At 46.7% G+C, this 15,186-nt stretch overlaps 2 protein-coding genes across 6 annotated transcripts in view; both read left to right on the top strand.

Annotated features, from left to right (window-relative positions):
* Window positions 1-797: 797 nt before the first annotated feature.
* Window positions 798-12,593, top strand: efs (embryonal Fyn-associated substrate). 3 transcript variants are annotated; one of them, XM_038996079.1, is made up of 8 exons: window positions 798-881; window positions 1,569-1,793; window positions 3,046-4,485; window positions 5,526-5,645; window positions 6,168-7,157; window positions 7,344-7,418; window positions 11,436-11,558; window positions 11,896-12,593. In XM_038996079.1, the coding sequence occupies exons 1-8, from the start codon at window positions 855-857 to the stop codon at window positions 12,076-12,078; spliced, it is 3,183 nt and encodes a 1,060-aa protein (XP_038852007.1). In that variant the 5' UTR covers window positions 798-854; the 3' UTR covers window positions 12,079-12,593. The 3 variants fall into 3 exon arrangements, with proteins under 3 accessions (XP_038852007.1, XP_038852006.1, XP_038852009.1); XM_038996078.1 differs by having other exon boundaries at window positions 11,301-11,558; XM_038996081.1 differs by lacking the exon at window positions 798-881 and having other exon boundaries at window positions 1,682-1,860; window positions 11,301-11,558.
* A 1,741-nt stretch (window positions 12,594-14,334) lies between these two features.
* The window catches only part of LOC120049714 (apoptotic chromatin condensation inducer in the nucleus-like), a 28,405-nt gene continuing 27,553 nt past the window's right edge, over window positions 14,335-15,186 (top strand). For all 3 annotated transcript variants that reach the window (XM_038996071.1, XM_038996072.1, XM_038996070.1), the window contains exon 1: window positions 14,335-14,478. In XM_038996071.1, the coding sequence (XP_038851999.1) occupies window positions 14,344-14,478 (135 nt within the window). In that variant the 5' untranslated portion in view covers window positions 14,335-14,343. The remainder of the gene's footprint in view (window positions 14,479-15,186) is intronic.

Genomic DNA, 15,186 nt, shown 5'->3' with positions numbered 1-15,186 from the left:
CAATCCGAAAAAAATAGGGAGTGGGGTGTCTCGCTTTCTCTACTGTCGCTGTCGTGAAGATACTATGTATGTCCACGCATCCTGGCGCCAAGCAAACAGCATAGCAACTTCTTGCTTTGCCATCTGCTTGCATGCAAACTACTTAGTTGGTTACCACATCTCTCTTCGCCTGGCCAACATGGCACAGACTCAACTCTGGGGGTACGTACCTTACCCCCAGAGTCTCCAGAATAAAATGCTGAAGGTGGAGCTGTAAACTTCGGTTCTCCATCCTCAAAATCTTGCGCGTTTACCGCAAGAGGGTTGTATTCAATGATGTGTATAAACCCTGGATGTCTGACAGGGGGCGCTGTATTGAATCCACCGTGCAGTCATCTTGGTAATCCTCCATTAAAAAAATATATATATAGATAAATGCACTTATTTATGTCTACATTCGTTTATGACACGTGTATTATATTACAGACACCTGAATGCATACTTTTAAATTGTATTATGTTAGCTAAACATACAAATAAAACAATGAAAAATATATTTAAAGTATTTTTTTTAGAGAGTACTAATGTTACTGTCCCCACTACAACGACAAAAATACTTAAATTACATGTCATTTTTTTCTTGAAACATTTAATTGAAATATTGTGGAATTCCATTCATTCCTATGGAGGACTGCACCGAATGGGAAGTGACAACATGGCCGACTGGTTTCTTCATAGCCTCTCAATGGCCAATTGCATTCAAGGGTTTGTGTACATTATTGATCGTATCCAATTACGTAGTCCTTCTCAGGAGGGAGAGAGAAAAGAAAACCTCGTTGGCCACGAATTCCCTCTGCCGAAATAAGGGAATGCTCGATGTCTTTATTTTCTGGAGCATTAAGGGTAGGTACGCTAGCTAAAGAAACAATAAGTGAGTGTAATTTGAAGCCTGACTGAAGTTTGCTCGCTGCGAATGGATTTCATGCCCCCTTTTGTTTTGCCAGCTACTGTAGCTAGCAGCTAACGTTACTGTAGCAAGCTAGCTAGCCTCCATCGATTTTACATACGTGGATAATGTTGGTCAAATTGTTAGCTAGCAAAATCTTGGAAATGCATTCTTTTTGTGGTATATTTTCATTTGATCAGCTAGAGGGTAAGATGCTTGGTAACTTTAGGGGGCTAGTTAACGTTAGTTAAGAAATTTGGACGTCATCAGTCATATCTATGCCATGGTCTATGCTTTTTACTGGGTGATCCCAATGTCTGGCACTGATACAACCTCTGAGTAGATGACTTTATGTCGTAAATTAAGTTTACTTATCTCCACGATATTATAGTACAGGTATCAAAATTAGAGCTAGGATGTGTGACCACAATATTAGATATGGTAAGAATACCACTGAAGTTATGAATTGGTTATAGATGAAAGTGGTAGACATTGACATCAAATATTATTTACAAAGTTACAGAACATCAATAACTGATCATCATATTCCCCTGGCTAGGATTCTTCTTCAGTGGTTATCAGGAGTGTGATCTAAAGATGACATCATGATCCAGCCCAACTGGCTTTTCTAATTTTCTTGACAGTTACTGTCAACAACACTGAGCCAAGAAGGAGCAGTTCAATCATGCCCTCAACACAGAAGAACCCATTGGGCTTTGGCGAGCGAAGAAAGCTGGACATCTCTCAACCTTTGCAGCCTTGAAGGAGGCTGGTGGTGTTGCCCTCGAACACAATTTGGATCGTGTGTTTGGACTCTGCAGCAGTCACCAGTTCACCTCTTGGATATAGATGGAGGACCATGTCTGCTTGTGAGTCTGTTTGACCCAACATCCTGACAGGAGCACTGTCTGAGGAAGAGCAAACATGTCCCTCTCAGTGAGTAGAAATCGCGTGTGTGTGTGTGTGTGTGTGTGTGTGTGTGTGTGTGCACGTGTACGCTTTTGTATGAGAGATGGTGGATAAAGCGGGCACAGATGGAAAGGCGCCCAACTGGTGACATGGCACTATACTGCTGTTTCAATCCAGGGTACTGTTTGAATACTTTAAAAAATGCATGATCCTTTCTTCTTTGGGAGAATCATCACGACGTAACTGGATCGGGCATGTTTAAGGACATTTGGTTGAAGTGAACCTTTCATTTTTCCCATCAAATACTGTCAAATCAGTGATTACATCATTCAGGGAGGGGAATGAATGAAGGATGCGTTTTTAAGTAATTGAACATCGTCCTGGCTTCCATCCACTTGAGCTGGTGTTTGAGTAGAGCTCTTTTCATTGGGCGGTGTGCAAACCGTAGCAATGTGTTTTGCAACCTAAAACAAAAATCTAATTGGACAATCAGACACTGTTTCACTTTGTTTGAAAACGTTTCCTTGAGACTGAACATGGCCCGGGGCTCAGCTTGTCTCTCTATAGCTAATCCCCAGGAGGTTAGGGCTTTGAAAAGGAGAAGATGATAGGAGGGCCAAGGGATGGCAATTAAACCCCAAACTAGAGACAGATGTTGCCTACACCCTCCCTTCCTTTTCTCATTACCATTTACTCCTCTTGTCTTTTAAATAATTGACCTCCCTCCTCTCACTGTCTCTTTTCTCTTCCCCCTATAAGTAAATAATGTGTGCAGTGACTGAATATGCAGTGATTCAGCACTTATATCAGTATGTATTTATTCATTATGTGACTGTGCTCTGAATGAGTCTCTCTCACACCACACTGTTTTGTTTTGCTCCTCCCACCCCATCTTTCTCTTCTATTCACTAAGACTGTTATACAAATAGCTATTCTCAATCTCTTTCTTGGCATCAAGTCAATGCATTTGTCTATGTCCAGTCAGTATGTAGATGTGTGCCTCCCAGTGTGAAGTCAGGCCATCTCTCTGTCTCTGCATGCATTTCTATCTTCAGTCTGTATGTACCCCTATGAGTAGGGCCCAGAGTTTTTCCAGACCACGTGTTAACCAGGATAGTGATGATTGTTTGAATCTCGCTTTATTTCTGAGTAATTATTGTGTAATAAGTGATTTTTTTTCTTTTTTGGTTATATCTTTTTTGCTCTCCTCAGACGGTGCTGGCGAAGGCCCTGTTTGACAATGCAGCAGAGAGCCCTGAGGAGCTGGCCTTCCGGAAGGGAGACATCCTGATGGTTCTAGAACAGGAGCAGGGAGGGGGTCCTGGCTGGTGGCTCTGCTCCCTCCACGGGCGCCAGGGCATCGCCCCCGCCAACCGCCTCCGCCTCCTCCACACCGCCCCCGCCCCAGGGGTTGACTCCAGACCCCCCAGCCGCGCACCCAGTGAGGACTCTGTGTACCTCTCCCCAGGCCCCCTGGCCCGCACGGCAGTCTCCACGGAGGATGTGGATGGGATCTACCGCACCCCACCTGGCCTGGGGGAGGCCCTGTACCAGAGCCCAGGGGCGGTGCCTGTCGCCTCTAGACCAGGGGTCCTCCGGCAGGCCGAGGTAGGGGGTCGCCCCCGCTCCCGCTCCAGCTCCGGCACACGCCCCTGTCCCGATTGGGGCGTTGGGGTGACAGGCCGCCCCCGCTCGCCATCCCTCCGGTCCAGAGGCACAGACTCCGCTGGGAGCCTCTATCAGACCCCCTCCACCCCCACAGCTCTCGGGCCCCAGCACCACAGGGGTCTGGCTGGAGACCCTGGACCAGAGAATGTCTACCTGGCCCCGGGTGGGATTCCTCGGGCGGTGGGTCTAGCTCCAGAGGGGCCAGAGGACAACACTTACCTGGTCCCCAGGGAGACTGTAGCGGCGGTAGGCCACTCTAACGGCTGTTACCTGGTCCCCAGAGGGACAGTCCTGCCCAGCGAGGAGGTCTACCAGACCCCCACAGGAGGGTTAGTCGGGGGGGCTGTGTCGACCCAGGTTACCCCCATCACTACTAGGGTCCTGGAGGCTCAGAGCTTCACCCCTTCACAGATAAACGGGGGCGGGGGAGCCCCCCTTAAGCCCCTCACCCCTCAATCCAAACTGGCACAGGACACCCCTCAGATGATGTACCAGACCCCCACCCCTGTGGGAGCAGGGATTCTCAGGACTCCACCCGTCCTTGCACAGGGATCCCCCAAACCTCAGCTGAAAGGGGCGACCCCCAAAACCCCAGGGACCCTCGGTGGTCAGGGTGGAGTGCCCTCCACCCCTCCCATCACCAGGGGGAAGCTAGCTCCTGCTGCTCCCCTCAGGGGTTCCCCCTTGCTGGCCAGAGCAGGACAGGGACAAGGCCGGGTGCCTGGATCCCCAAACTTTGCTCGTAAGCCCCCTCCTCCAGCCCCTCCAGTGAGGGGGGTAACCAGAAAAGACTTTCCCCAATCCATAACCCCTGTATCCACCTCTCAGCCTGCCCTCTCCACCCCCCAGTCGACTCCTGTACCCCAGTACCAAGAGAGCAAAGATGGAAGGATGGCGTCAGATGAAAAGAAGCAGAATGGGCAGAATAAGAAAGGCGAGGACGGAGAGTGTGCAGATCCTGATGACGACAGCCTCGATGAACAGGTAAGAGAAAGGGAAGACCTTTCCAAGTTCAATGTCCCTGCTCTCTTTCTTTCCTGCCCCTCTTCCTCTCCACAATCTCTTGTCATGATTAGGCCCAGAGTTTTTCCCTGTCAAGTCATGTAGTCAGGGAAAACGGCAATCCTAGTTAACCACTAACCACGTTTCCATCTACAGTTTTAGTGCGAGTAAAGTCATACCGTTTAAGAGAAAAAAATCACGACAGCTGTGATGGAAACAGGGCGTTTCGGTATTAACTTGATAAATGCCGACAGATAATTTGTTCGTTCGACATGGTGGAATCTTTTTGTCTCAGTAAAATTAATTATGTGAGAAATGGCGGTGGAAACTCCTTTTTTTTAATGTGCAAATATTGATATAATAACCATCATATCGAAGTAAACTTGGAGTGACGATGACATGGTGTGTGGTCCTCCCACTACGACTCGGGAAACCATGCAGTTTATGGGAAACCATGCAGTTTATTGGGCTACATATGAAATAAGTGATGAACTTCACAGGGCGGTGAATGTGCACGGTGATGACCTTGATCCTCATTTCCAATAAATATCGAGGGTCTTATTCTGGTGACATGATGATCGATGCTTGACTGCCGATTGACAAATACAAATATTCTCTCTCTTGTCCATAATTAACTCATCATGTAGACTAGACAACCCGCACAGTCTACCTGCACTGTATCTGTGAGCTGTTGGGTAGAGTGCATGCCAAGACCAGAGTAGGAATATTTTGCTACTTAATGTAACACAACACTATCAGTAGAGTTGAAAATGCGATGGAAATACATTGAACATTCGATTTTTATGCGGTACATGAAACCTGAAGCGGGAAAGTACATTTTGTGTGGGGAAATGCGCATATTTTCTTTATGCGTATTTTTGAATATTCGCATTAAAATCTTTCGCCAATTGGATGGAAACCTAGCTTATGTGAACTATATATCTGACATTGTGACCTTGTGCTTATAACAAGCGTATAACAGTCTTATAACATGCTGTCTTGTGGTCTGCTTGGTCTCCTAGGTGTATGATACTCCTCCCAGGAGTAGGTGGCAGCGGCCAGCCCCAGCAGCGCTGTGTGACGATGACAGCATCTACAACACCCCACGCTCCCTTCCCCCACACACTGACCTAGAGTCAGAGGTCAGTCAGAATCCTTCCTCTACAGTACAGAGACCATCGGTCTCCTCTCTCTCACTCCGTATTTCTCTCTCCCCCTCTATTTATTTGTCTCTCTCTCTCTTCCCCCCCCCCATAGCTCTCAACTTTCCCTCACCTGTTCTTCCCTCCCTCGGCCTCTCCCTTTCCGCCTCACTCCCCCCCACCCCTCTCTCTCTAACCCCCTCTTTCTCTCTCAACTTTCCTCCACCTGTTCCTTCCTCCCACAGCCCCGCTCTCTCTGTCACACCTGTTTCGCTGTCTGCTGCAATCCAGTCTGTCTGGTCTGAATAGTGCTGCTGCTATTTTCTCCCTGTCACACCCAGCTGTTTATACTGCAGTGGGAATGTATAAACCAGGCTATACAATCTCCTCCTCTTTTCTCCTCCCTAGAATATACATCTATAACAAACAGTACTAATGACCTTAGAATGACTGATTTCGAAAGACTTCAAGAACAATGACAGTAATGGTAGAGCTTTTTCTCTCTCTCCTTCCGTCTCTCAGGTCTATGATGTTCCCACCATCATACTTAGCACATCGTCAGAGCCCCAGCAGCAGACTGTCAACGTCCCAACGTCTGTTATTACTGATGAATTGGAGGAGGACGTTTACAGCCTCCCAACCCTTCCTGGCCTACACCTGGGCCTGGACATGTCCACCATCGCCCCTCTAGAGGGGACGGAGCACGGCCAGGTCTACTCTGTCCCCGGCTCAGGGAAGAGGGCTCCGCTTGGGCTAGGCGAGGGCAGTGACCCGGGGTCCACCACCGAGCCGGACTGTGGCGTCTATGACATGCCCGCTCTCACCCTTGACGTCTTGCCCTCTTCGACGATGTCAACGTCGTCTTCGTCTTCCACACGTCGGTTATCGGTATCCAGTAATGGGTCTGGTGACGTTCAATGGAGGAACTCGCTTTCGGGCCTTGTCCAATCAGTGCTTAGCTCTGCCTCGGGTGCCCCTGCCTCCTCGAGGGACCTGGCAACCTCACTGGCTGAGATCCTGTCCGTCTGGAAGTCGAGTCAACCTGACGAGGTCCCTCCCCCTCTCCAACAGGCTTGGGCCCGCCTCTCAGACCTACTTCCTGCTTTGTCCGCCGGTGGCCACGCCCCTCCGTCGGATACTCTTCTCTCTATGGTCCAACGAGCGCTGGAGGACTCCACCATCCTATTTCAGACCCAGGGGCGGCCCCGCCTCCCTTCCCAGGACTCCCTCTCCCGAAGACCCCTACCCGCCCTGCCCGTAGCCGAGGTGAAACCAGTAGGGAGCAGTATGGGACCACGCAAAGGTAGCTGGATCCAGGAGAGACCCTTACCCCCCACCCCCCAGCCAGGGTTTCCCCTGCCCCCCGCACAACCCTCCACTGTGACCATGTCCATCACTGTGGGGCAAAGCGACGGAGAGGAGGGGATGGGGAACGAGTACGCAGGAATAGGTCTGACACCTGCCCCGGCACCACTTCCTCTTGGAGACAGTGTGGGATACGTGAAACTGCAGGTCAGTCTTCAGTCTTGCTGGCACTTGTCTGCATTTTCCATTGCGTTTTACTCATTAAGCAGACACCTTTATTTAATAAGTGCGCTTGCTGGATTGTTTATCCAGTTGTTTTAATAGACAGTATCTGATGTTTGGGCCCATAGCTGTGTGTGTAAAAGTGATGTATCTATCTCTTTTCCTCCCCAGGGAAAGCCAGAGCCTCTCTCAGATGCCCGGACAGAGAATAGGTCAAACCAGACCCTTCACACCAGGGAGCCTAGGGTAAAACACACAATCATTCTCACACCACACGTACTGTCCAATTGTCACACAAGCGCTCACACAATCTCATTCTCTCACACACACTCCATTTTAACACCCATCACCACACAACATTAACTTTCACACCACGTACACTCACTACGCTCTCAGATGAATCATTGATTCTGTTTGTGTATTTACTGATGAGCTCCTACCAATGTTCCCTTATTTTTTGGGGCACTGAGATCAATTCTAGGTCTTGTGAGCGGGAACTTGAATGTTGTAAGAATTGCATTGTGTTGTATGATGCAAGAAACCACTTTATAAAATAAATAATTACCATACAGAGAAGTAGACAATGTAGACTACCCCTCTGTCTATTGGCTTATTTGCATATTCAAGCCTGGCATATTCAAGCCTGGCATATTCAAGCCTGGCATATTCAAGCCTGGCATATTGGGCGCCTTTCCCTTTTTTTTAACACACGCTTTTTACCTGACTGGCTTTTTGAAATGTAGCCTATACGTTTTGTGCTCTTGTAGGAAGCAGTAACTCCCCAAGGCTGACCTATACTTATCTGTAACTAGGCTAATGACTTGCCAACTAGCAAAGAATGTCAACAAATGTGTATACTGCGCTCTGATCTGAAAAGCGTATTCACTCGCGGGTGATTTCAAAGGTCGCTCTTCAAATCAAATTTTATTGGTCACATGCACATGGTCAGCAGATGTTAATGCGAGTGTAGCGAAATGCTTGTGCTCTAGTTCCGACCGTACAGTAATATCTAACAAGTATTCTAACAATTTCACAACAACTACCTTATACTACCTTATAATTAATAAGAATATGTACATATAAATATATATGGATGAGTGATGGCCGTGCGGCATAGGCAAGATGCAGTAGATGGTATAGAGTACAGTATATACATATGAGGTGAGTCATGTAGGGTATGTAAACATTATATAAAGTGGCATTGTTTAAAGTGACTAGTGATACATTTATTACATCCAATTTTTTTATTATTAAAGTGGCTAGAGATTTGAGTCAGTATGTTGGCAGCAGCCACTCAATGTTAGCGATGGCTGTTTAACAGTCTGATGGCCTTGAGATAGAAGCTGTTTTTCAGTCTCTCGGTCCCAGCTTTGATGCAATTCTACTGACCTCGCCTTCTGGATGATAGCGGGGTGAACAGGCAGTGGCTCGGGTGGTTGTTGTCCTTGATGATCTTTTTGGCCTTCCTGTGACATCGGGTGGTGTAGGTGTCCTGAAGGGTAGGTAGTTTGCCCTTGGTTATGCGTTGTGCAGACCGCACTACCCTCTGGAGAGCCTTGCGGTTGTGGGCGGAGCAGTTGCCATACCAGGCGGTGACACAGCCCGACAGGATGCTCTCGATTGTGCACCTGTAAAAGTTTGAGTGTTTTTGGTGACAAGCCAAATTTCTTCAGCCTCCTGAGGTTGAAGAGGCGCTGTTGCGCCTTCTTCACCACACTGTCTGTGTGGGTGGACCATTTCAGTTTGTCCGTGATGTGTACGCCGAGGAACTTAACTTTCCACCTTCTCCACTACTGTCCCGTCGATGCGGATATAGGGTGCTCCCTAAGCTGTTTCCTGAAGTCCACAATCATCTCCTTTGTTTTGTTGAAGTTGAGTGTGAGGTTATTTACCTGACACCACACTCTGAGGGCCCTCTCCTCCTCCCTGTAGGCCGTCTCGTCGTTGTTGATAATCAAGCTTACCACTGTAGTGTCGTCCGCAAACTTGATGATTGAGTTGGAGGCGTGCATGGCCACGCAGTCATGGGTGAACAGGGAGTACAGGAGAGGGCTGAGAACGCACCCTTGTGGGGCCCCAGTGTTGAGGATCAGCTGGGTAGAAATGTTGTTTCCTACCCTCACCACCTGGGGGCGGCCCGTCAGAAAGTCTAGGACCCAGTTGCAGCAGACTGGGATAGGGATTGATTGAATATGTCCGTAAACACACCAGCCAGCTGGTCTGCGCATGCTCTGACGACGCGGCTAGGGATGCCGTCTGGTCCGGCAGCCTTGCGAGGGTTAACACGTTTAAATGTTTTACTCACGTTGGCTGCGGTGAAGGAGAGCCCGCAAGTTTTGGTAGCGGGCCGTGTCAGTGGCACTGTATTGTCCTCAAAGCGAGCAAAGAAGTTGTTTAGTTTGTCTGGGAGCAAGATGTCGGTTTCCGCGACGGGGCTGGTTTTCTTTTTGTAGTCTGTGATTGACTGTAGACCCTGCCATATACGCCTCGTGTCTGAGCCGTTGAATTGCGACTCTACTTTGTGTCTATACTGACGCTTGGCTTGTTTGATTGCCTTGCAGAAGGAATAGCTACACTGCTTGTATTCGGTCATGTTTCCGGTCACCTTACCATGATTAAAAGCAGTTGTTCGCGCTTTCAGTTTTGTGCGAATGCTGCCCTCAATCCATGGTTTCTGGTTGGGGAAGGTTTTAATAGTCACAGTGGGTACAACATCACCGATGCACTTGCTAATAAACTCGCTCACCGAATCCATGTATACATCAATGTTGTTGTCTGAGGCTATCCAGAACATATCCCAGTCCATGTGATCTAAGTAATCTTGAAGCGTTGAATCAGATTGGTCGGACCAACGTTGAACAGACCTGAGCACTGGCGTTTCCTATTTTAATTTCTGTCTATAGGCTTGGAGCAACAAAATTGAGTCGTGGTCAGATTTGCCGAAGGGAGGGTGAGGGAGGGCTTTGTATGCGTTGCGGAAGTTAGTAGCAATGATCCAGAATGCTGCCAGCCCAGGTCGCGCATTCGATATGTTAATAAAATTTAGGGAGCCTTGTTTTCAGATTAGCTTTAAAATCCCCAGCTACAATAAATGCAGCCGCAGGATATGTGGTTTCCAGTTTACGTGGAGTCCAATGAAGTTCTTTCGGGGCCGTCGAGGTGTCTGCTTGGGGGGGATATACATGGCTGTGATCATAATCGAAGAGAATTCTCTTGGTAGTTAATGCGGTTGGCATTTGATTGTAAGGAATTCTAGGTCAGGTGAAGAAAAGGACTTGAGTTCCTGTATGTTGTTATGATCACACCACGACTCGTTAATCATAAGGCATCCACCCCCGCCCTTCTTCTTACCAGAGAGATGTTTGTTTCTGTCGGCGCGATGCGTGACGAAACCGGGTAGCTATACCAACTCTGATAACGTATCCCAAGTGAGCCACGTTTCCTCTTAGGCTACCCCCGCCAATAGAATTCTTCCCTGTTGAGCTCTAGCTCTGCCTTCAACAAAATCAGACAAAATTTTGCAAAGGTAGATTTGTTTTGGTTTGTTGCATTGAAAAGTGGCTGAAATAATGTTGATTCGATGACAGAAAAAACATGGATCTATATAATGCCAACTAATGGGGCGAATTCAGTGAAGTTCAATCTCTGCTCAGCCTAGCATTTCTTCTGCGCGGCAGTCCTGGAGGAGGTGCGCGCAACCACTCATGCGCTCAGCTTAGAGGGAACGTTGGCTTGGACTGTCCTTCAGTCCAGTGAGTCAACATTGATCTACCTAACTGTAGGTTACATTGACAGTAAACCTGCTCTCTCTCTGCCCCTTTATCCAGTTTCAACCTGCCTGGATCAACTCAACTTGTTTACCTTAACAGTATCTCTCCCTAAATCTCACCGTTCTCTCCTTCTGCCATTTTTATGCTCACTAAATCTCTAGGCTTAGGTTGCATCGACTTGTGTCATAGGCACACAACAAGAGGTCATCTGTGATTCTAAGAATTTGACATAATAGACAATTGGGGCCCATGACACAATAAATGGCAGTTCCATGAGTGACAATGTTCATTCTTTACCCTTACAATGATGGCTCTATCTCACTCTCTCTTGTCTGTCTTTCTTTTTCTCTCCATCCAGTTGAGCCCCTCCCCTCCTCTGCCCGTCTCCCTCTCTCTGGAGGACTCAGAGTTGCTCTCCTTCTATTCTTCCCAGTCTCTGTCCCACCTCTCCTGTCTGGCCGATTCCATTGACGTGCTCTTCCGCACCGTGCAGGGGAACCAACCTCCCCGTGTCTTCGTTTCCCGGGGGAAGAGTTTGATCGTGACGGCACACAAGCTGGTGTTCATCGGGGACACGCTCTCCCGCCTCCTGACCTCTCCTGACCTCAGGGCAAAGGTCAGCACACATTTCATGACAGGGTTGTTTTCATTAGGCACACTGTAGCAAAATGTTTTGAAACTGGAAAATGAAAACGAGTTAAGGTAGTCCCTCCCAGTATCATTCAATTTTTCTTCCGTTTGGTGCCTAATGAACACGACGTTGCATTTAATTCTAAATGTAGGGTTTGATATGACATACAAAGATAAAGAACAGCTTGCAACATAATTCATGAGATTTAGGTCAAGGTTTAAGGCATTAGGGACAAGATTATGGAATTTTAGTTAAGATTAAAATGCATATTGTCCTATGATAAATCCATAATCAATCTCTTTTTGTCTTTCTCTCTCCTTAGATCACAACCTCAGGTGGGCATCTGTGTCAGGCCCTGAAGGCTGTCGTTGTGGCAACGAAGGGGGCAGCCCAGAACTACCCATCAGTCGCTGCCACCCAGGAAATGGTGGACTGCGTGGCCGAGCTGTCCCAGCATGCCGCAGGCTTCTCCGGCCTGCTGCAGCGCCTCGCGGAAATATCTTGACAATATTTCTTCAACGTCTCTTCTTATAACATGTTTACAATACATTTTCTCTCTACTTTGAAATGCCTTAGTTGTTGTTACAATGTGTTCTCTTTCAAATTGAACAGTTTGACGTTTGAAGTGAGGTTGAAACATTGAATTTCAGTCCAGAAGAAGAACTGATCTGTGGCTCATATTGCCACCTAGTTAGATTTTGTGTGTGTTCTTGTATGTGTGTGTTGGTTGGCTTTTGGTTCTTTTAATACCTAGTCACTTCTGTGCTTTTGGTGCCAAGCACACTTTTCATCTTGTGTGTCCTGATGATTGATGAACGCTGTTTTTGTTTGAACCCTGTTCGTGACATTCAGTGTCCCTTGTGGGCCACTGTATTATTGGAGTCAGACTATTTCTGTTCGGTTGCCATTATTTTCTCTTACATTGAAATAACCGTTTCTTTTCTTTTATCTTTGCATCCTTATTTATTGTAGGTAACCCTCCATCCCCCTCTCCAAAAATATAAATCGAGCCTCACATCCTGCTGTTGTTTGTTAGTGCTATGGAGGAGAGCAGGGATAAGGTGCAGGTGGTGGGTCTGTATGTAAACACCGTGGCAGCTTTACTGTGTGTTTCCGCCTGGGCTTGGTGTTGCATTTGAGAATCAAATGTAATAAAACAACACTTAAATTTTTTTTTACTATAGGATGTAAACTATAGGAGTTTAAAAGATGTCTAAATCAGATCTGGGACCAGACCACTCTTTTATCCCCTGCAGTGTCCTACCTTGCAGTCTGGAAGACAGGGAGTGAAAAGAGGAGAATGTGAGTGTTTTAAACAGGATTGAGATATGATAGATGGAACGGTTGAAAGAGAACCTGAGGGGTGTACTACTCTTGTGAAAGGGATAATGGTGGAGCAGTAGAGCGCTTAGTCGCTCATGTTCGTTCCTACGGTTAGGCCACCAAGTGGAAAACCTGTCTGCAAACTTTTACTTGTCTCCACCTGTCTCGCTTTCCATTCACTCGCTTGTCCCCCCCCCCCTCTCTCCTTTTCTCTCGATTTCCCACAATCATTTCACCTTTCGTCACACACCCTGGCTTTCCCACACAGCTCTAGGTACTAGTTTGGCCATATTCGTTCTTGGGCTACTCCTATCCAATCCTCTCAGATCCTAATAAGTGCATAAGGGGGTAAGGGATAGTGGTTCATTTAGGATTGGGGAGCAGGCTTCTAGGCTTTCGTGTTGTTGAAAGGCACTAATTGCCCCTTCAAACTCAATGCTACCACCCACACCCTCACTAGTATTGCTGTCTCAAAGTCTATGCAGCAGTGGTATGTTGGTGATAGGAGGATAAAATGAACAAAGATGCATCAGTGCCAAAAAAAGTATTTAGAACTTTCACCAAGCTCTAGTGTTTTTGCCTTTGAGCTCTTCCTAGTGGAAGGTAGCAGTATTTCTACAGAATGCCTGCCTGCACAGCGCACACCACATCCATGGCCTGACAATAGAAAATAATCATCATAATAATAATTGTATTTATTGATAATTTTGTATTTGCTTTATGATCTGCTTGGCTTTAAGTTGCTTTATTTCTTATATGCACGTATTTAACAGGAATGTTTTCACTTCACACAGTGAATTACATTTTACTACAATAATGGTTCAAAAGAACAAGTGGAGAAGAGCAGTTAGAGTTTGAGATATAATAGGTTTTTTTTTGCCTTTTTTTTTTTGTACCAGAATATATTTTTGAAAGTTTTTACACTAAAGTGAATTTGTTGGTATTGGCTCCATGGCTAAAAAAAAAAGCCGTATGGATCTATCCAGTCTACACTTCATGAAAGTTGAACACTACAATAATGCCTGACTATGTTCCCCTCAAAATGCACAAATACATTTGTACAATTACATTGATTGTTTTCTCTTGCTGTGGATTATTTCTGATGAAAATATGTCTGTATTTTTAAAAAGGTATTTTAAATTCACTTTGTTGTTACATGTATTTTTAGTCCATTTTTTTCTGACATATTGTGCACTGTCTGGTTCTGGAAAGGGCGGCAATGACACTCACATGGATAAGTAAGTTTAAATAATGGGAAGTCATTCAAAATATTTTTTGAAGCGTTAACAAGGCTAGTGCAGTATTGGCTGGTAACTACAGTAGGAAAGCGATCTCGCTCCACCCCCTCCGGAGATTTCCGAATCGTGACGTTGGCGGGGATTCGGAGGACGTAGCGACGCCTGTTGGAGCTCGAGCGAGTCGACAGAGCGAGTGACAGGAAAGCAAAATGGCGGATGAAGATGTTACGCTGAATGGTAAACCTCTACAATCGCTCCGTGTGGCAGACTTGAAAGCCGCTTTGGAGCAACGATGCCTCCCTAAAAGCGGGGCGAAAAATACACTCATTAAGCGACTGAAAGGGGTAAGCTTGGCTCAGGTTTTTGCTTCTATCAACAAGCTGGTCAAGTTCAGCAGGAGGCTATAGAGTGGGATTATAGGCCGTGTGTCGGTAGTTCGGGGGAATGCATAATATTTGGCACTCATACCCGTGCGGAGGATTTCAAGTCTAGCGAATTATGCATCAGTGTGTTTAAAGATGTCGAAGCAAATTTAAAACTATGTCTAGTGTGGTACAACACTCTTCAAAGTTGAGATGTGTTGCACGGCCCGAACTGAAGGCCCAACTGGAGTGTGTGTTTATGCTAGCGAGCTAACTAGCGGTACTAGTCCCTCTACTGTATTTTTGAGCCGCTGTCCTCGGGCCGGCGCTCTGTGAGAGGAGGGGGCAGGGTGATTGGGTACGCGCCTGCCCATATGCGCCTTTTATAGTAGCTCACTAGTTACATAGTTCGCTTAGCAAGACAAGCATGTTTAGGAGATAATTAACGTGAAATTGCTTTTCTTTTCCTCTTCAATGAACTATTTGCCTAAATTAAATGTTCCTAAACACGGCCATAGCTGAAAAACAAATCGCTTTCCTGCAAACTAGTGCTACATATTAATGTACCCACCATCAGAACGAGGCAATCCCCAATTGCATAATTGCCCCATAAGTGGCGTAATAACTTAATTGCACACAATGCTCAGCAATCACACAAATATAACGACAGGTTTTTTAATCTGCCATGCA

Source organism: Salvelinus namaycush, chromosome 6, assembly GCF_016432855.1.
Source record: "Salvelinus namaycush isolate Seneca chromosome 6, SaNama_1.0, whole genome shotgun sequence".
NCBI classification, from domain to species: Eukaryota; Metazoa; Chordata; class Actinopteri; order Salmoniformes; family Salmonidae; genus Salvelinus; species Salvelinus namaycush.
This window is presented reverse-complemented; position numbering and strand designations above follow the sequence as displayed.

Coding starts and splice junctions, on each gene's coding strand:
- efs (XM_038996078.1), top strand. CDS start 855: ATGTCTTTATTTTCTGGAGCATTAAGG. Junction 4,486..5,525: donor ACGACAGCCTCGATGAACAG/GTAAGAGAAAGG, acceptor TTGGTCTCCTAG/GTGTATGATACTCCTCCCAG. Junction 7,158..7,343: donor TGGGATACGTGAAACTGCAG/GTCAGTCTTCAG, acceptor TTTCCTCCCCAG/GGAAAGCCAGAGCCTCTCTC.